The sequence below is a fragment of the Oryctolagus cuniculus genome, chromosome 9 (assembly GCF_964237555.1).
Source record: "Oryctolagus cuniculus chromosome 9, mOryCun1.1, whole genome shotgun sequence".
In the NCBI taxonomy this organism is placed as follows: domain Eukaryota; kingdom Metazoa; phylum Chordata; class Mammalia; order Lagomorpha; family Leporidae; genus Oryctolagus; species Oryctolagus cuniculus.
In genome coordinates this window covers 39,916,418-39,937,201 of record NC_091440.1, presented here as the reverse complement: position 1 = coordinate 39,937,201, position 20,784 = coordinate 39,916,418, and the positions used below count along the sequence as shown (strand labels likewise).

Below are 20,784 nucleotides of genomic sequence, written 5' to 3'. Positions count from 1 at the left end.
CAAATCATCTAATATGATAGAAAGTGACAACTACAATGGATAAAAGAAAAAAATTGATGATGATGAAATGATTGGGGTACTGCATGGAGAACAGAGGAAAAATCACCTGCAGATTTGTACTAGGTTGGCTGGTAGGTCTCATTAAGGAGGCAGCAGGCTTCTCAAGGGAGAGCTTCCAGGCAGAGGACCCAGTCAGTGCAAAGGAATGAGAGTGGCTTGGTGATTGTGGAGTGATGAGGAGGCCAACGTAACTGATAGGATTGAAGGAAGAGGGGCTGGCGCTGTGGTGTAGTAGGCTAAAGCATGTGCCTGTGGTACCAGCATTCCATATGGGCACTGTTTGTAGTCTCAGCTGCTCCTCTTCTGATCTAGCTCTCTGCTAATGCCTGGGAAAGCAGCAGAAGATGGCCCTAGTGTTTGGTTCCCTGCACCCACATGGGAAACACAGAAGCACCTGGCTTCTGGCTTCAGATTGGCCCAGCTCCAGCCATTGCAGCCATCTGGGGAGTGAACCAGTGGATGAAAGACCTCTCTCTGTGTCTCTCCCTCCCTCTCTCTCTAACTCTACCTCTCAAATAAATAAATAAATCTTGAAAAAAAAAAAAAAAAAGAAGGGAGAAAGAATAGTCGGAGGTAGATCAGTGAGATAAGGGATCTGCTGAGGTCATGTGAAGAAACAAAGCATATAAGTGAAATGAAGCATTGCAGCTTTTGGAAAGAGGTATGACATGATCTGATACATATTTAAAATATGGCTCTGGCTGGTGCACAGTGGACTGTCAACAAGTGCTTATTTGTTGAGATATTTTTAATGACTATTAAGTCGCTTTCATAATGTCCTAGATAATGGTTTAAAGGCAATTCTCTGTGCTGAGAAGAGAACCATGGAGATGTAAGGATAGAAGCAGAGAGATTTCAAAGGGGGCTCTTGGAGTAATCAGAGAGGTGATAGAGCTTCATTCAGATCAAGGTGGCAGCAGTGGAAGTGGTGACAACTGTTTTAAAGTAGAACCACTAGAACTTCCTCATGAATTGGATGGACTTGGAGGAAAAAAGGTAGAGTCAAATAACTCCAAGGATTTGGGCCTCAATAACTGAAAAGATGGAACTTTACTGAGCTGAGATGGGTATGGTGTGATACAAAAGACTTTAGGGCAAAAGAGAATTCAAGTGTTCGATATATTTTCTTTGAGAGATCTGTTAGATACCCAGTAGGAAATTTATGGATGTGCAAAGCTGAGCTAGATACCCAGCTGGAACTCATAAGCATAAAAAGATATTTAAAACCAGAAAGAGATCACCAGAGGAGAGTGAATGTAGAGAGAAAAAAGGGAAGGGGGGGAGAGAGAAAGAAGGATGGAAAGTCACCCAGGAAAGAAGGAAACCAGAAGAATTGTGTTCCTGAAAGTCAAGAAGAAGTGGTGTGTTAAGAAAGAGTGATCACCTGCTTCAAATGTTGTTGATGGGTCCACTTAGTTGAAGATTAAAAATTGGCCATGCATTTAGCAAGGTCATTGAGAACCTTGTCGAGAGTAGTTCCAATAGAGGAGTGAAATCAAAAGTTGATTACAATGAGTGTGAGAGTGAATGAGAGAAAAAAATTGGACCTGGAAGTACAGAGAGTTCTTCCTGATCATTTTAATGCATAGAAAGGAATAGAGAGGGCCGGCGCTGCAGCTCACTAGGCTAATCCTCCGCCTAGCGGCGCCGGCACACCGGGTTCTAGTCCCGGTCGGGGTGCCGGATTCTGTCCCGGTTGCCCCTCTTCCAGGCCAGCTCTCTGCTGTGGCCCGGGAGTGCAGTGGAGGATGGCCCAAGTCCTTGGGCCCTGCACCTGCATGGGAGACCAGGAGAAGCACCTGGCTCCTGCCTTCGGATCAGTGCGGTGCGCCGGGTGCAGTGGCCACTGGAGGGTGAACCAACTGCAAAAGGAAGACCTGTCCAAAAAAAAAAAAAAAAAAGAAAGGAATAGAGAGACAGGATTGACAATGACAGGAGAAGAGGAGTCAAAGGAAGGTTTTGTTTTGTTTTTTTAAATAGAAGTCACAGCAAATGTAAGTAAATTCATGTTATAAACCGTAAAGCTTTTCTCTTTACCAAGAACGGTAGAAAAGCATTCATCTGATTTTAGCAGCAATGTTTTTGGATGCCCAGTCTGATCCATGCAATGAAATGAGTCATCTGTATTTGGGCCTTACTCAATAATATATGCTTCTGTAGTTACGGCATTTGCGGAAGAGAACAGAGAGTGTTTGATGGAATTACTCCTATTGAGTTTTATGGAATTTTCATTAGTAAAGTGAGATAATTTATCTCAGTGGCTTAGTCTTTTTTTAATTTTTTAAAGATTGATTTATTTAGGCCGGCGCCGCGGCTCACTAGGCTAATCCTCTGCCTTGCGGTGCCGGCACACCGGGGTCTAGTCCCGGTCGGGGCGCCGGATTCTGTCCCGGTTGCCCCTCTTCCAGGCCAGCTCTCTGCTGTGGCCAGGGAGTGCAGTGGAGGATGGCCCAAGTCCTTGGGCCCTGCACCCCATGGGAGACCAGGATAAGTACCTGGCTCCTGCCTTCAGATCAGCCTGGTGCACTGGCCGCAGGCGCCGGCCGCGGCTGCCATTGGAAGGTGAACCAACGGCAAAGGAAGATCTTTCTCTCTGTCTCTCTCACTGTCCACTCTGCCTGTCAAAAAAAAAAAAAAAAAAAAAAATTACAGAATGAAATGACCAGTTCATCAGTTGAAAGTTTCTGTTTTCTCTTGTATTTGAAATGTTTTCATATTGGTGTTTTTCACACATTGACGTTTTGTTTTTCTCTCTTCTTCAGAATGGGGGCTAGAATATATAGTATTGCTGGGCAGAGGGAGGCTATGAAAACATGAAAATGCCCATCCTATCCAAACACAGCAGGACATTTTGACTTTTATAGTAGTCTCATTAAGTTTCTTGACCCAAAAAAGTAAATTTTCCTTTTAACTATTTGTGAGACAAAATTTAGATTTCTTCCCTACCAGAGGAGGAAAAAAAAAGCTAATTTTTTTCCCCATCCGTTATAAGGTTCATGGCTGAGGTCCCTGTAACAAAAGACATATTGACAAGAGAAGAGTGTAACACATTTATTTAATTTAAGTTTCATGTAATACAGGAACCTTCAGAAATGAAGACTCAAAGATACACGTAGAACTATTTTTGTGGACAGTTGGCAGAAGTGTGATTACAGGACAGAGGTAACAGCTAGGGGAAATACAGCAAGGCCTACTTGTTCAGTCACTGTGTGACACTCCTCGTCCTTGGCTGTAGGAGACACTTGGCACAGGAGGGATCTTCAGGGGAGAAGCAGAGAGTAGAATTTCAGATTCTGTGACCTGCTTCTGGACAGAGAGAGGGTATCAGAAAGTCACAGAGACCTTCCTGCTTCTGCCTTTTTCTCAGTTTCCTGCCTTTTAAAATATTCGGTATGCCAAGGCCCAACAAGGCAATAAACATTTCATTTTTTTAGTAAACAAAGTGAACATACATCTAGTGAAAGATAGCACACTTTGATTCAAAGGCCTCCTGAATGAACAAATGTAAGAATGTGGGAGTATTACTTTGTTCAATACATAGATACATTGCCATAGTAAGTCTTGAGACAAAGCTCTGCTATTAAGAGCTGCAACCGCTATAAAGTATAGAGAAGATATGATCTGTGTTTCTCATATTACGTTATTTTAATGAACATACAGTTAATTCAGAAAATACTTTAGGCTTCAAATTACATATATTTAAAGATTGGAATTTTAAGAAGAATGGTATGGTGCTTATAAGTGATTATGTAACTTTAAAGGTGAATAAAACATAAACTTTGACAAGTTATATGATTAGATGGTGTTCACACAAGAACTTTAAAGGACCTTAAAGGCTAACATGAAGCTGCAGCTCATGGTTAATTTTACCAAATGGAGCCCTTAGAGTAGGACTCGTTGCTTGAAAGCTAGTAAATTGCCGACCTGACTCTAGAAATTAAGGACCTCATGAGATAGAAACTGATAAACCAAACTTGTGTCCTAAGTTTATGTAATATGAGAATTAATTTCAGTGAATATTTAGGCAAGTATTAACCATTGAGGGAAAGTCAACAAAGGACTTTTTAATAAATTTCTATTTCCCCAAATGCCTGCAATAGCCAGGGCTGGACCAGGCTGAAGCCAGGAACATGGAACTCAATCCAGGTCTCCCTTGTAGATGGCAAGGATCAAAGTTCTCGAGCCATCACCTACTGCTTCCCAGGGTGTACATTAAGCAGGAAGCTGGAGTCGGGAGCAGAAATAAGACTTAAACGCAGGCACTCCAGTATTGGATACCTACATCCTAAGTGGTATCTTAACCATTCTGCCAAATGCCTACGCCACAAAGAATTTTATAAATGAACATATTATAATATTTCATTTGGGTAGTAACTGTGCATGTGTATTAGGATTAAGTAGAGAATAAAAAATGTAGATTTCAAAGAGCATTGTCAGGGTTCTAAAATAGTAGTTCTTAAAAATTGACAGGCTTTTTTATTAGGATCAAAATGTAATATTTACCATTTCAGCCATTTCCAAGTATACAATTCAGTGTTGTTAAGTATATTTACATTGTTGTGCAACAGATCTCTAGGACATTTTCATCTTGCAGCTGAAGCCACATACCTATTAGACACTAACTTTGTCTTCTCTTCTCCTGTCATTAGGAACTACTTTTCTACTTTGCTTTCCTTCCTCTGATTTTTAGATACTGTCGTATGAGTGGAATCCTACAGTATTGGGCCTTTTGCTTCACATTATGTCCTCGACATTCATCCACGTCGTAGCACATGACAGAATTTCCTTCTTATTTAAGTTGCATAATATTCCATAGTATGTGTGTGCCACATTTTCTCTATCCATGGATCTGTCGATAGACATCTGGATTGATTCCATCTCTTGGCAAACATTGAGACTTCTTAAACTGTTGTGGGCTCTTAAGAAATTGGTTTCTCTGTAGTGGCTGCCAAAAAGTAGGAATAAAAAAGAACTCAATAAAAAAAAAAAATAAAAAAAATAAAAAAAAAAAGTGAAGTGTTCTCCAGAGATAACTGTTAAGTCCAGTCATACTCAGCATTTAACATTTTAATACATTATATTGATGAGGAAGCACAAAGTAAAACTTTGAGTGTGTCCATGGTAAAGTTTAAGTCGCAGAATACCAAACTAGTCAGGCAAATTACAGGAGGATTTCAGAAGATAAATGAACTGATTATAACTTCTGTGGTTTTTTTTTTTAATAACCAGTTTATATTTGCAAAATTCACTTCTGCCCTAGAGAATGAAATTTTTTCCATTTCATTATAAAAATTTTCAAATGTGGATAACTTGGAAGAATTTTACAACAAACACCAGTACATTTATGACTATAATTTTACTATATTTGTCTTACCAGGTAATCTGTTCACTTATCCATCCATTCATTAGTCACACTTATTAATTTTATGAGACACTTCCAGACCTTTTTTTTTTTTAAAAAAAAAGATTTATTTATTTATTTATTTGAAAGTCAGAGTTATAGAGGGTCAGAGACAGAAGCAGAGAGAGAGAGAGAGAGAGAGAGAAGGAGGGATGTTTTCCATCTGCTGGTCCACTCCCCAGATGGCCAAAATGGCTGGAGCTGTGCTGATCCAAAGCCAGGAGCCAGTAGCTTCTTCCGGGTCTCCCATGTGGTTGCAGTGGCCCAAGGACTTAGGCCATCTTCTGCTTTCCCAGCAGAGCGCTGGATCGGAAGTGGAACAGCCACTGGCGCCCATATGGGTTGCTGGCAACTGCAGGTTGCTGGCACTGCAGACGGCTTTACCTGCTATGCCAGAGTGCCAGCCCCCAAACCTTTTTTTTTACATGTCAGCAATTTCTTCCTTTTTGTTGCTGAGTAATTATCATTGTGTGGATCTACTCATTTACTAGTTGATGGGCATTTGAATTGTTTCCATTTTTGAGCCTTTGTAAATAAAGCTGCTGCAAACATTTGAATATGGATTTTTTGTGTGGACATACATTTTTGTTTATTGGGGTAAATATTTAAGCATGCAATTTTTCATTTCTGGAATTTCCATTTAGTTAATAACTAGAGTTTCTTTTTTTTTTTTTTTTTTTTTTTTTTGACAGGCAGAGTGGACAGTGAGAGAGAGAGACAGAGAGAAAGGTCTTCCTTTGCCATTGGTTCACCCTCCAATGGCCGCCGCGGCCAGCGCGCTGCAGCCGGCGCACCGCGCTGATCCGATGGCAGGAGCCAGGAGCCAGGTGCTTTTCCTGGTCTCCCATGGGGTGCAGGGCCCAAGCACTTGGGCCATCCTCCACTGCACTCCCTGGCCACAGCAGAGAGCTGGCCTGGAAGAGGGGCAACCGGGACAGAATCCGGCACCCCAACCGGGACTAGAACCCGGTGTGCCGGCGCCGCTAGGCGGAGGATTAGCCTAGTGAGCCACGGCGCCGGCCTAGAGTTTCATTTTTTGGCTAAGGATTTTCTGTTGTACTTTTTTTTCATCCAACATGGCACAGAAAAGACCTGCTCTTAAACTAATGGCCATTAAAATAAAATAAAACAAAACCACCACTCACCCAAGTGCTGGTCCCTTTTCCCTTTAAGTGTACTCCCCTCTAGACTCCCAGCCAGTCTCCTCTTGCTGATTTTAGTCACTTTCTTAGGCCTTCAGGTAGTTTTATATTTTGTACAGAATTTAGAGTTAAATCTGCACTGAGTTGGTCAGATGGGAGCTTACCTGGTCTTTATCTGGAGCAGAATCACTACATTTTTGTTTTAAACAAAACTGAAGGAGCAAAATCCAGTCTCTCTCTCTCTTTTTTTTTTTTTTTTTTTTTTTGAGAGGTAGAATTACAGACAGAAAGATCTGCCATCCGCTGGTTCACTCCACAAATGGCCACAAACCCCGAGCGGTGCCAATACACTGCCTCCAAGCCATAAGCAGAGAACTGGACTGGAAGAGGAGCAGCTGAGACCCAAACTGGCACCCAAATGGGAAGCTGGCACCGCACTTAGCCTACCTTGCCATAGCACCAATCCCAAAAATCCGGTCTTTGCCTGTAGACCTTTAGATCCCTCTGATTTCCCTATAAAGAATCTCAGCTTCGTTGCAGACTTTTTCTCAACATGGTTAGCTTTGTTTTGATATGAATAAGTGGCCTGTTAGATATTTTCATTTTTATTTTAAAATAATTATTTTAGTTTTTATCAGTTTCAATAGTTTCATAGGTACAATTCCAAGAATGTAATGACACTCCCTCTCTCCAGCCCTCCGCATCTTCTCTGCTTTCCACCCTCCCTCCCCCTCTACCTTTCCCCCTTCTCTCCCTCACTGTTTAGATAACATATCTTTAATTGACATTACCTTCAAGGGCTTAATGCTCCATTAAAGGAAGAGTTCAACTAGTAAAAAGCCAAAATACCTCGGTTTAGCAGAAATATAAGCAGGGGCTATAAACAATAATCAAATGAAAGGTAACCATTTCACCCATATATAGTAAATTTCAAAGTCATCCCAGATCACTAGAACTATGGTGGTGTAATATTCTTAGGCTTTAGTAAGTCTGACAAAACTATATTTGCAGCAATACTGACACACATGGCCTGTAAGATTCTGTGAAGGCAAATATAACAAGAAAAATTATCAGACTTTAAACAAAATATAGAGTTTTAAGGACACTTTTAAACTGGTTATTTTCAATTCTTAACAAATTAATAATTACTGAAATGCTGATAGAATTATAAAGTACAGAGTACAGAAACTAAAATCTGGTAATTGGGGAACCAAGTTTACTATCAGAGGACACAAAAAGATTTGAATGTCAAATGAACACCAGCAGCTCAGAAAAGTGTAATTGAAATTCATAAAATCACAGGGCAGATTGGGTAATAGATATTACTATTTCATCCAACAAGTAATAAACTAATGGAAACATAGAAGGCAGCAGCTAACAAATGTAGTACAAAAAAATGACAGTAATAATGACAACTCCACAGTAATTAAGAAAAAACAAAATATTTGTTACTTATCTCTGAGTTTTGAGATTAGCGATTAGGAAAACACTTCCCATTTTAAAACTCCTCTGTCTTATGCAAAATGGTTATAATTTTTTTCACCACATGGTGGCAGTATGTACCCACCTGTTTTTCTGCTCAGCAACTTGTTTTTGACTTAGTAACCAAAGCATTACATTAAATTACCCTATTTTCATTTAAATTAATTATTTCGGATCACCTGTTATACTGTTATTCCTAACAAAATTCAGTAGATCTATAGCTGGGAGGAAGAATTATAAAACTGACACTCTTCTTCCATAGTATGTATTCATATCAAAGGAGTGTGGATTTTGATACTGATTTCATAATGATGCCTACACAAAAACATTCAGAGTAATCAAAGCCACACAACTACACAGTTCATTTAACTCTGGTTTTGTTCATATAATCTGCTAGTTCATTACAGGTATAAGTTTAAAAGTTTTAGAAGTTTCCTAGTAGGTGATTTTTGACCTTTAAGAAAGTTCCTTCCCAAAGTGCTGATTTTAATGGGTTTCAGGGATTTTTCTTTTATAATTTTTTCTTGATCCTTAGTTATGTGGAAATAATATCTAGATACTAACACTGGAAATAGAGCTCATGTTTTAACTTAAAAGATGTCTACTTAGAGCCTATTTTAAACTTTTATATGAGGCTACTTCAGAAAGTTTATAGAATATTTGAATTAAAAAGTAAATTCATTTTTATGCAAAAAAATTAAAATCCATGCATAGGTTTTTTTTTATAATGTGTCTCCATGGACTTTTGAAGATCCCCATGTGGGTGGATTACAAAATTTCTTTCCACCAATGTAACTAAATCTTCTCTTTTCTATGAACTTTTTTGAAGTACTCTCATATGTGTGACCTTTTATGGGGTAGTTACTCTTTTTAAGTACTTACAGATACTTCTTAGGAGTTTTCTTTACAGCAGGGCAGAATTGCATCCCCATCTCATGCAGCGGAGCTGTATGCAGCTGTTAGGCTGTTGTCAAATTAGCTCAATGCGCTTGTTTCGTTTCAAAATAAAAGAGAGAGAGAGAGATGTTAATGGTAATACCTGTGTGGATGGTAACACGTATGTAAGTATTACTGAGTCTGTACTTAATAAAGCGCTTCAGTTTCATGAGGAAATGGTGAAATGTTTTTTCTCTTACGAGAACTTTGGTAACTAGGAAGCGGTAACATTGTTTTGTTCAAGGTAACTTCCTTGTTTAGAAATACACTTCTTGAGAAAACTTCTGCAAGATTACCCTGGGGCTTATCATAAATATTCAGATGTAAGTGATCCAGTTAGTTTTACTTGTAGGGAAATGAGATAGTTCACTAATGGCACATACCGCCACTATAGATTTTTATAAATTTCAAGGGATAGTAACTGTTTTCAGAGGTTTATTTTTATCCTAGCTAGTGAGCTTAAAACTCCTTTATAAGATAACGTATACAATGATATTCAGATAAAATTGGCCCTGCCCAGTAGATGCAGGAATTTAGGGAGCTGAGCCAGTGGTTGTTCTTTGTTTCTGTCTCTCTGCCTTTAAGATGAAGTGAAAATAAATTTTACAAGTGAAGTATACAGGAGAGTGTGTGTAAGTTATGTGTAAGTAGTATGCCATTTTATAGAAGCTGGGTTGGGAACACATCCCCCAGGGATACCAAGCGAAGAATGTAATTCAATAGTAAAATTACTTCTTTTGCTGTTAAGTCACCTGTCACCACTCTGTACATCCTCATTGCCTCAAGAGCAAAATAATAATAATAATAATTTGAATTTGACTCTTAGTGGTGAATCAGTATAATTCTTTTATGCCTTCCATTCACATTTGTTTATACTTTCAGTCCTTTCTAAATCCCTTAAAAAGCATGGAAAAACTGTACTTTTCTTGCTTTGATTCATTTAAATTCTTTCAGTGAGTTTTTGCATAATTTGGCAACTTGTCCTTGTAAGCATTATGATTAAAATTTGTTTGGCTCTGCCATACTTGGGTCAGTACCTGTGGGAAGGCCAACTTTTCATATTTGTTTCAGTTTACCAAATAAAGTGTTTATTGTAAAAATTGCCTCCCAACATTCAGCATACCTTTTTGCAACAGTGGGTTCTGCTAGATACATGGACGAGGGACCTGTTGAAGCAGGGCAGGTTAAGCCACTGCTCGAGTTATCCGCATCCCATATCATAGTGCCTGTTCCAGTTCCAGCTGCTCCGCTTCCATTCCAGCTTCTTGCTGCTGCACCTTGGAAAGCAGTAAAAGATGGCCCAGCCCTGACTGTTTCAGCCATTTAAGGAAAGAAACAGTGGATGGAATCTCTTGAACTAAATAAAATAGTAATGTAGTATTTAGCATGATCATCAATGCATAAAAATAAAGGAGCCAGTGGATCTGTTAGTGTGCTCACTTTGTGGAGGCAGCATTAAGTGCAAAGGAACTGGCCGACAGAACCATCATTTGATCCTGTGTCTTATGCTAATCTAGGGTCCACCACATGTGATGAAAGCTGTCTTTCTTCATCTCTCTGATTTTTTTTTTACTTTTTTTCCCTTTGAAAAACTTAAACTTTTTTTAATTCACATTTATCCAAATAGATGAAAAATTAGCATATTATCAAAGATATAATTTTCTTGATTTATTTTAACCCATAGCATATTTTTAACACTTGTGTGTCATAGAAGTCAGAATTTAAAACATTCATTCATTTCTGGAAGATCTTAACAACAAAGAGCAGTATCCGGCAGCAAAACGGGCTCTGTTGTTACTTACAGGGACAGTGTATAACAATCTAAGTGTCGCTCCCCGTCTTCGTGGAGGAACGACACAGGACCCTGCGCTGTTCTTTTGTCTGCTCGGCCCTCCCCGGGTTTGCTGCTGGTTCTTCCCGGGTTGGCTACCGTCCCTTCCACCTCCATGGAAGGGCGGTTCCCCCTGCCACTTTCCCCACTTCCGCGGGGGAGCGGCACACCGCCGGCCAGCTCTCTCGGGGGCTGCACAGGTGTTCCTTCAGATAGATGTTCCTGGTGCATGTTGTCTCTCTCCTCCTTTATAGTCCTTTTCCACCAATCCCAACTCTGCTACCCACATGCCGAGTACGCTGCTCTCCTCCAATCAGGAGCAGGTCCTGCTGTTTATTGGTTGAACTGGAGGCAGCTGAGTAGAAGCTGTTTCCTCCTCTCCCAGCGCCATATTGTGGGAGAGCAGATGCATAGAATAAGTCTTAATTCCAGTAACAGTCTAGTCCGAGTTGCTCCCAGTTGCTCCCCACACTAAGTTAATTAGGTTTCTCGCTCTCTTCAGTATTTGATTGCAGGGATTAGATTATTGATAATATGAAACTTGTGGGAATTCTGAGGAACAAATAAATTCTTGCCTTCCCAGAACAAGTAGCCATGCCATTTCTTATCATTCGCTGAACTGCTTCCTATCAGGGAAATGCCACTTGATCCTGTTTCTGATTTCCTTCGCTGTCCTGTCTCCCCACAGGCAGATCACTTTGTTTATTAAACATTTATGTTCACAAGTTTCCATTTTCTTCTCAGTTCACATGGTATGAAAGACAAAAGTTTCAGTGATGTTTAGAAATGCATTATATTCAAAGTAATTGCCTTTTGGTTACACAGCTGCTGACTTTTGAAAAAGTGTTAATTCCATCTTGGAATACATTCTACTTTTTGTAGAAACATTTGGATTCAATGTTACTTTGTCCAATGATTTTTTAAAAACATGTGCTTAAGAGATAATTATAATAATTGTTTCAAAGAAGAGGAGCCCAAAATTAACTTTGATTTATACATATACCACATTGAAACCTGTGAAATTGGTAGTTAAAGTTCTTTAACACCCTGGACTTGAGCAGTAAATAATATCATTAACTTCTGATCAGCTGTTTTACATTTCTCACAGAATAGACTCTTCAAAACAAGAATTCGAAACTAAGAAAGAAATGAACTATGTAAAGAATTCAAGAGCCTTTATTCTAGCTCTGTCTCTGCTAGCTGTGGACTCCTGACAAACCTTTCAACCCTACCAAGCCTTAGTATCTTATCTTGAAAATAGATTGTAGTAGCTTATCTCCAGGGCATCTTCCATATCTGAAATGTTCTGTGTCGAAAATGGTGACCGCTGTTGTTTGGCAGCAAGAGGAGTAGAAATCTCATCTCATTATAGAAAGGAAAGGCCTAATGGTTGGTAGCTTAGCCCATTTGATATAACTGAAGACTCCCAGTTTCTTAGGTCAAATGGTCAACCAGAGAGCTACAGAATAGAACAGTGTCTTTTCATTACCCCCGTTGTCTGTGGCTTTTCCCCCTTGATATGACCCTCACATGCTCCTTTTCCCATTCCAGATACACAAAGCTGACACAGCAGCTTCTGCCCAGTAAATGTTTCCTGCATTTATGCCTCTTGTTTTTTTTTTTTTTTTAAGATTTATGTATGTATTTATTTATTTGAAAGTCAGAAAGAGAGAGAGAGAGAGAGAGGTCTTCCATTTACTGGTTCATTCCCCAGATGGCCACAATGGCCAGGGCTGGGCCAGGCCAAAGCCAGGAGCCCAGAATTCCATCCAGATCTCCAGGGGCCTAAGCACTTGGGCCATACTCTGCTGGGAGCTGGATCAGAAGTGGAGCTGCCAGTACATGTATTTGTGCCCACATGGGATGCCAGTGCTGCAGGCAGTGACTATACCCACTTTGCCACAGGCTAGCCCCTTGTTGTGGTTTTAAAAACATAATTGTGAAAAAGTCATAATTATAAAGCTTGATTATTTTTTTCAAAGTGACATCACCCACCCTGTTAATGACCACCCAGATCAAGAAATAGAAACCCTCTTCATGCAGTCTTCCTCAAAATCTTTGAGGAAATTCTGCATATATATATTGCAGAGAAAATTGTTTCAGATATAGTGTTTCATTTGCAGATATAGGATAATCTTTACTTAAAGTTAGAAGTAATAATTTGTTAAGCACTTATTAATTTTTAAACTCAATTTTTCTATTTCCTGAGCCAGTTATTTTAAATGTTACTGCTGTGTGGTCTGTTCATGATTCAATATTAGTTCATTCTGCCAACATTTCCTTTGTAACTAATATGTAAGTATTCCTAGGAGTAAGAGACAAGACAGATTTCTAAGAGGCTCTAAGTGGTCTGTGGGTATAGGGAAAGGTGAGGGTTAGAGACAAAACATGCCATCGCAGTAACAGATTTACTGTTTTCTGGCTAGAGGTAGCCTTGTATAATTTCCTTGTATGAATAATTTAGGAGGTTGAAAAGATGACATTAACTCTGGCAGTCAGAAAATGACTTCCATTCCATAAACTTGGAAAACAAGCAAGCAATTGAAATCTTCTCAATGACTTGTATTGCCTTTATTTTCTCTGTGTAATTTTGTTTTATTTTGATTTTTTTAATTAAAAAAGGAAATTGAAACTTGGCTGTGAACCCATTTACTATTAGGTAGAAATTTTCTGTTAGAAAGCATTGGTGACTGGCCATTTTATGTCTACTTCTTTCTTTTGAAAAGGCTAGATTTTTGCTACATTTATTTCAGTCTAATTAATGTCCTTTCTTCGCCCCCGTTTCTATGGGCTTTAATTGCAAGCCTCTCTGTAATAGGTGCAGTGCTAGGTTCTAGGACTGTGGAAAGCACCCCTACATTTCTATCTCCGGCTGTGGGAGGCATGTAATAGCTGCTCACAGTATGTGCCAAGTGTTTTCTGACAGAGGTTAAGAAGCAGATGCTAGGAGAAAATAGAAGATGGCCATCTAACTCAGCTGAGACTCTGAGACCTCCCACAGGATAGCAGAGAAAATGGTCTTCTGCTCCCTGTAGCCCTGACCACAACATTGCATGCAGTCATGGGATTTGGTTTATTTTGAGAGAAGATATGCTTTTCCTGTTTTCCATTGCTGTGCCTTCCTTTGTTTTAGTTGCTAATCAGTTTTTGTTTGTTTGTTTTCAAAATACAAAAGTTAGTATTTTCCTTAAGGGGAGATTTTTAGAATATATGCATTCCTATACTAAACTGCTTATACTCATACTTGTTCATGTGTTGTTTGTACTTAAAGAAAATTTATGTATCCACACATGATATATGTACATGCAACTATGTATATATGAGTGAATGTGTATAAATCCATGTTTCTGTATCCTCCCACAGAGCCACTCACTGGACCAGGAGTTCAATATCCCACATATCTCAGGGTCAAATGTTGATGTCACCTCTAGATCTTTATACTTTTAGGTCTTTGCACTTCTGCCCTCACACAAAATCTCTGGCTGCTTTTGGGCAGTCCTGTCAGCTGGATACTCTGCCTGCTAACCGTCCTCATTTGCACACCAAGGCGACATTCCTCTGTATTTAGTGGCATCCTTGTTCTAGATTTAGTTTTCCTTTCCACCTCAGCTGCTGCCTGGGTTTCTTCTTTCTTTTTTTTTTTTTTTTTCCTTTAAAGATAGTACAATGAATGTCTGAATTTTTTTAAATATTTATTTTATTTATTTGAAGAGTAACGGGGGTGGGGCGGGGGGGTCTTCCATGTGCTAGTTCATTCCCTAAATGGCTGCAACAACCAGAGCTGAGCAGATCCGAAGCCAGAAGCCAGGAACTTCTTCTGGATCTCCCATGTGGGTTCAGGGGCCCAAGGACCTGGGCCATCCTCCGCTGCTTTCCCTGGGCTCATTATGGAGCTGGATTGGATGCAGAACAGCTAGAACTCGAACTGGCACCCATATGGGATGCCAGTGCAGCAGACTAGGGCTTTAACCCACTGTACCACAGTGCCAGCCCCCTGGGTTGCTTCTGAGATTCATCTAAAACCTTGGCCTTGGATGTTGTTACCTTCTTAATCCTAGTGATTGACCCTCTAAGCTTTAATGTTCCATCTCATAGGTCACATTCTATTCCTTGTCACTCAAAATCGATTTACTTCTGAAGTTATTAATTCAGTGATCCACATAACATACTACTTCCTATATTTCCATGTTTCTCAATCATCAACTTCCAGCTTTTAAGAAATTCCATCTGGGGCCAGTGCTGTGGCATAGTGGGTAAAGCAGCCACCTGTGATGCCGGCATCCCATATGAGTGCTGATTTGTGTCCCTGTTGCTCCACTTGCAATCCAGTTCCCTGCTTGTGTGTCTAGGAAAGCAGTGGAAGATGACCCAGGTGCTTGGGCTCCTGCATCCACGTGAGAGACCCAGAAGAAGCTCCTGGCCATTTGGGGAGTGATCCAGCAAATGGAAGATCTCTCTCTCTCTCTCTCTCTCTGTAACTCTGTCCAGTAGGGAGCTGGGCCAGAAGTGGAGCAGTTCGTACTCTTAACTGGTGCTCATATGGGAATGTCAGCATTGCAGGTGATAGCTAACCCGCTATGCCACAATGCCAGCCCCCATGTTGTCAGTCTTAAATCTGTCTCTTGCCAATGTCTTCTCACTACCCCTCCACCTCTGCTTTCTTTTTGTCAAACCATCCTGGCAAAAATCTGAACTCTCGGTGTTTCTAACTGAACGCTCCTGGCAAAAATCATAGCAGCAGTAACAAGCACTAGGTTCTTGTGAGCAGCTTCAGTCAGGCCCACACAGCTGTGCTCTCATTCTGTTTCTTCTAGTCCTCTTTTTTCACAGAGATTATTTAAGGGGTTCTTCACTCTCCTTACATCCCCAGCTTTCCACTTTGCTCCACTCTCAGCAGGTGACTTGGTATTTCATTTTACAGAGAAAAATAGAAATCCTCAGATGAGAACTCCCAAAATTTCCTGCTACCAAACCTACAAATGTACTTCCATCTGCACTCATTCTGATTTGTTCGTTTGTTTGTTCTTACTGTTTCTAGTGAACTTATAAATGGAAAAAGATCAAACATCTTTAGAAACCAAGTAGATGCTATAAACATGTGAAGCATTGGGGTTAGGAGTCGGCTGTGACCCAAAGCAAATTGTAAGACCTACGTAAAAAATTCAAGTTTTAATTTTTTCTAAGATTTTATTATTTGAGAGGTAGAGTTACAGACAGTGAGAGGGAAAGACAGAGAGAGGATTCTTCCATCCACTGGTTCATTCTCCAAATAGCCACAATGGCTAGAGCTGAGCCGATCCGAAGCCAACAGCCAGGAGCTTCTTCCAGGTCTCCCACGTGGGTGCAGGGGCCCAAGCTCTTGGGACATCTTCTACTGCTTTCCCACGCCACAGCAGAGAGCTGGATGTGGGCACCACAGGTGGAGGATTAACCTCCTGCACTACAGAGCTGGCCCCTCAGTGTTTAATACTTTGTCAGGGGCCTGCGCTGTGGCGTAGTAGGTTAAGCCTCTGCCTGCAGCGGCAGCATCCCATATTGGCGCCGGTTCTAGTCTTGGCTGCTCTCTGCTGTGGGGTAGGAAAGCAGTGGAAGATGGCCCAAGTGCTTGGGCCCTGTACCCACATAGGAGATCTGGAGGAAGCTCCTGGCTCCTGGCTTTGGATCGGCCCAGCTCCTGCCATTGTGGCCCTTTGGAGAATGAACCAGTGGATGTAAGACCTCTCTCTCTGTCTTTCCTCCCTGTCAGTAGCTCTGCCTCTCAAATAAATAAATAAATCTTTAAAAAAAAAATAGTTTTTCAGCTGGGAAAAAAATCTAATCCTAGGGAGCATAGCTTCTGATTTAAAATTAATGTTTGCATCTGAGCTCTGGATTCCAACCCCTGAAGCCTTCTGAGGGGCTTCCTCCATTTAAATATGTCCCTTTTCTCTAGTCTTAATCCCTCTTTGCTATTAATGTTTTTCCACCAATATTTGAAACTCAAGCTTGTTCCATATTTTCTTATCCAGCCACTGTGCTTGCTTTCTCCACTTTTATTACTAAACTATAGGAAGAGTTGCTTATAGTTTAATTTTGACAAACTTATATGGCAGTCCTCACTCCATTTTCTGAGTTCTGAAACTTCCCCACTCTGAACCCATATCTTCATCTGAAAATAAGAAAATCTTTGTTCACACTCATAAAATTAAGTGTGTATGTAAGTGATATAATGTGTATAAAATAACATAAGCCAAAACACATTGAGTATTCAGATATATTGACTTTAGTTTCTCGGGCTGTGTCCCTGAGGGCTCTGCCTGTCAGTGTTTACAGGGTGTTAGTTGTTTGTTTTTTTTTCTCACTGTGTTAATGACTGCTTTGACTCCTTAAAGCACACTCTTCGGCTGTTGTTCCTGACACATGTCTCTGGCTCGCCCTTGGCCTCTGTGAATCCTCTCTCAGGTTCCTTGGGGTCTTTGTCTTTTGTCCATCCTTTAAAATGTTTATATTTCTTTTATTCATATTCCTCTGGATTTTATCATGGTGTTTGAGCAGTTACTAAAGTTAAACTGTCAGTTTGGCTACGATCTTTTTGTAAGCCAAAGCAAAAGAGGAAGCATTGTAACCATGTTAGTTTAGATTTAATGAGCATTTACTCCATATTAGCTAGTTGTATAAGCACTTTACAATCTTACTTGATATGATCTTCACAAGAACTCCATGAGGTAAACACTGAAATACACAGAAGTAAACTAAACCAGCCGAAATCTTACTACAGTAATTCAATTCTAGACAATTACATTCTGGAGTTTGCCTTCCTAAGCTTAATACCAAAATACTTACTTGGAAAGTAAAACATTCTTCAGGGGAATTAGAGCTTCTTGTAGGACTCATGTCTGAAATACTGTGCAGCACGTAAGTCACAATGTCATCATTCTTGGGAAGTGGTAGAGCGTCTTCAGCTGTAGTCTTACAATAAATACCATTGTAACATTCCGCTATCGTGGGGAACTTCAGTGTAGGAGAGAACGATTTTTTTTTTTAAAGATTTATTTATTTATTTGAAAGTCAGAGTTACACAGAGAGAGGAGAGGCAGAGAGAGTCTTCCATCCAATTGTTCACTCCCCATTTGGCCGCAACGGCCGGAGCTATGCCGATCTGAAGCCAGGAGCTAGGAGCTTCTTCCTGGTCTCCCACGCATGTGCAGGGGCCCAGGGACTTGGGCCATCTTCTATTGCTTTCCCAGGCTGTGGTAGAGAGCTAGATTGGATGTGGAGCAGCTGGGACTTGAACTGGTGCCCATATGGGATGCCGGCACTTCAGGCCAGGGCGTTAACCCACTGCACCACTGCGCAGGCCCCAGAGAGGAACAATTTTTATTTAAAAATTTATTTTATTTGTTTGAAAGACAGAGTTACAGAGAGAAGTAGAGTCTGAGAGAGACTGCTGGTTCACTCCCCAAATGGCCGCAATGGCTAGAGCTGGGCCAATCCGAAGCCAGGAGCCAGGAGCTTCTTCTGGGTCTTCCACGTGGGTGCAGGGGCCCAAGGACTTGGGCCATCCTCCACTACTTTCCTAGGCCATAGCAGAGAGCTGGATTGGAAGTGGAGCAGCCAGGACTCGAACCCACACCCATATGGGATGCTGGCACTGCAGGCTGGGGTTTTAACCCACTGTACCACAGTGCCAGCCCCAGAAGAACAATTTTTATGAAGCGAGTGTGACCAACACTTAGCTGATCAGCTCTTGAGAGGAATGAATCAGGACAGGATGTACTTAACATACCAGCTTTTGGGTGTGGAGTTCATGGTTGGTTACAAGATCTGATGAGTTCAAAGGGACAAAATAGGTAGGAATTCAGTCCTTGTGTCCTGCTTCCTGTTTGAGTTTTCATATTTATCTATTTCTTGATTAATCTATTCAGAAGTGCTTGTTTCATTCCTACTATAGATCAGGTGTTTTGTAAAGTGATGGAGATCCAGTGGGGTCAAGGAAAAGTCAGTGCTCTTCAAAGAAGCTGACGTGATGGTGCAGTGAGCTGATCCGTACTCCAAAGGAGGCCAGTATTCAGGTTATATGCAGGTTTTCAGGCAGTGGCAACAACTTAGAAATGAAGCATGGTATGTTTAGAGAGCTTCAGGTCTCCATTAGGATTGGAGGGCGAAATGTGATACGAGAAATGGTGAGAAATAAAACTTGTAGAAAGTGGGGCCAGACGGTGAAGGACCTTGTGATCCACTGTAAGGTTTTCACTTCCATCTCTCTCCCCATATTTCAACCATCTTTTTTTCATGTGCTGCTAGTATGGGGAGAATGAAGGAGAGAGGAACATAGACATGTGTTCTGAGGGCCCCACAACTCCTTTATTGCTGAGTACCACTTTTAGAACTGTATGGAGATACTGGTATTCGTATGGCTCCTTATCTCTCAATTGTGAGCTCCTGAAGAACAAGGACTGTATATTATTCATTTCTGTACCTTTAGCATATAATACTAACTCAATGTTGAAAATGTCAATTAGCATTGTCATCTTACATATTAGTCTAGTAACCAAAACAGGATTGTTTTATTTTGTTTGTTGAGAAACAGAGTTTGTTTTAAACAAAAATGAAATTACAAGCTATGGTGTGACTTTTAAATTATCTGTCTTTGAGTAGGGAAAAATTAATAAATAGAGGATTTATAAATTGAAGATTTTTGTTTGATTATGAGAACATTCACAGCTAAACAGAATTTGGCCAACTATGTTTGAGATGTTTTATTATTTCTTTGATTTATAGACATATGAGGAAGATCGAAGAAACTATTCTGAATTGCAAGTTAGATGTCAGCGTTTGGCCTTAGAATTAGCAGACACAAAACAGTTAATTCAGCAGGGTGACTATCGCCAAGAGAACTATGATAAGGTCAAGAGGTAAGTAATTAAGATAGCTGCAGCAATTGTTCTCACTTTTAACATTCATTAAATTATTTTTTTTTTTTAAGATTTGATTTATTTGGAAGACAAAGTGACAGAGACAGGGAGACACAGAGAGAGAAAGACCTTCCATTCACTGGTTCACTCTTCAAATAACCACAATGGTGGGGGCTGGGCTGGGCCGAAGCCAGAAGCCGGGAGCTTCTTCCATTCTCCCACATGGGTGGCAGGAGCCTAAGCACTTGTGCCATCTTTCACTGCTTTTCCAGGCACGTTAGCAGGGAGGTGGATCAGAAGTGGAGCAGATGGGACAGGAACCGGCAACCATATGGGATATCAGTTGTAGGCAGCAGCTTAACCTGCTATGCCACAACACTGGCCCCATGTTACCTGAGTTTTCACCACCAAACTTGTTAATTTCGTATTTACCTTTTTTCTTTTTTGCCAAGCAACATGTAGTTGTGGCAGTTCAGGGTTGGGGAACCTTTTTTCTGCCAAGGGCCATTTGGGTATTGATATCATCAGTCCCAGGCCATCCAGAATTATCAATTTAACCTGCCGTACATTCATTGAATTTCAAGGCCCACCTACAGTTTCCTTGGCAAGGCCAGACTGAATGATTTCGCAGGGCTTATATGGCCTATGGGCCAAACATTCCTCACCCCTTTAAATTGTATTCAGATATATTTTTTTGTTTAGAAAGTGTTGCTTTTTTTTTTAATGTAAAGGAAGATAGGAAATTCCCATGTGTGTAAATATTTTAAATGTGAGTTGATGATTACTTTTATGTAAAAGAATCAATTTAAATTCTTCAGGTTTTTTTCCCTAAAGTGTTTTTCAGCTATTTCTTCTTTTTTTTTAAAGAAAAGAAGATTTATTTGCTTGAAAGGCAGAGCCACAGAGAGAGGGAGAGACAGAGAGGGAGAGATCTTCCATCTGCTGGTTCACTTCTCAAACGGCCACAACAGCCAGGCTGAGCCAGGCCAAGGCCAGGAGCCAGGAGCTTCTTCTATGTGGATGACAGGGCCCAAACAC

At 40.5% G+C, this 20,784-nt stretch overlaps 1 protein-coding gene across 6 annotated transcripts in view; it reads left to right on the top strand.

Annotated features, from left to right (window-relative positions):
• PIBF1 (progesterone immunomodulatory binding factor 1) overlaps nt 1–20,784 on the top strand; it is a 237,684-nt gene that overhangs the window by 24,586 nt on the left and 192,314 nt on the right. For all 6 annotated transcript variants that reach the window (XM_070048728.1, XM_070048727.1, XM_051850615.2 and 3 more), the window contains exon 6: nt 19,613–19,746. In XM_070048728.1, the coding sequence (XP_069904829.1) occupies nt 19,613–19,746 (134 nt within the window). The remainder of the gene's footprint in view (nt 1–19,612; nt 19,747–20,784) is intronic.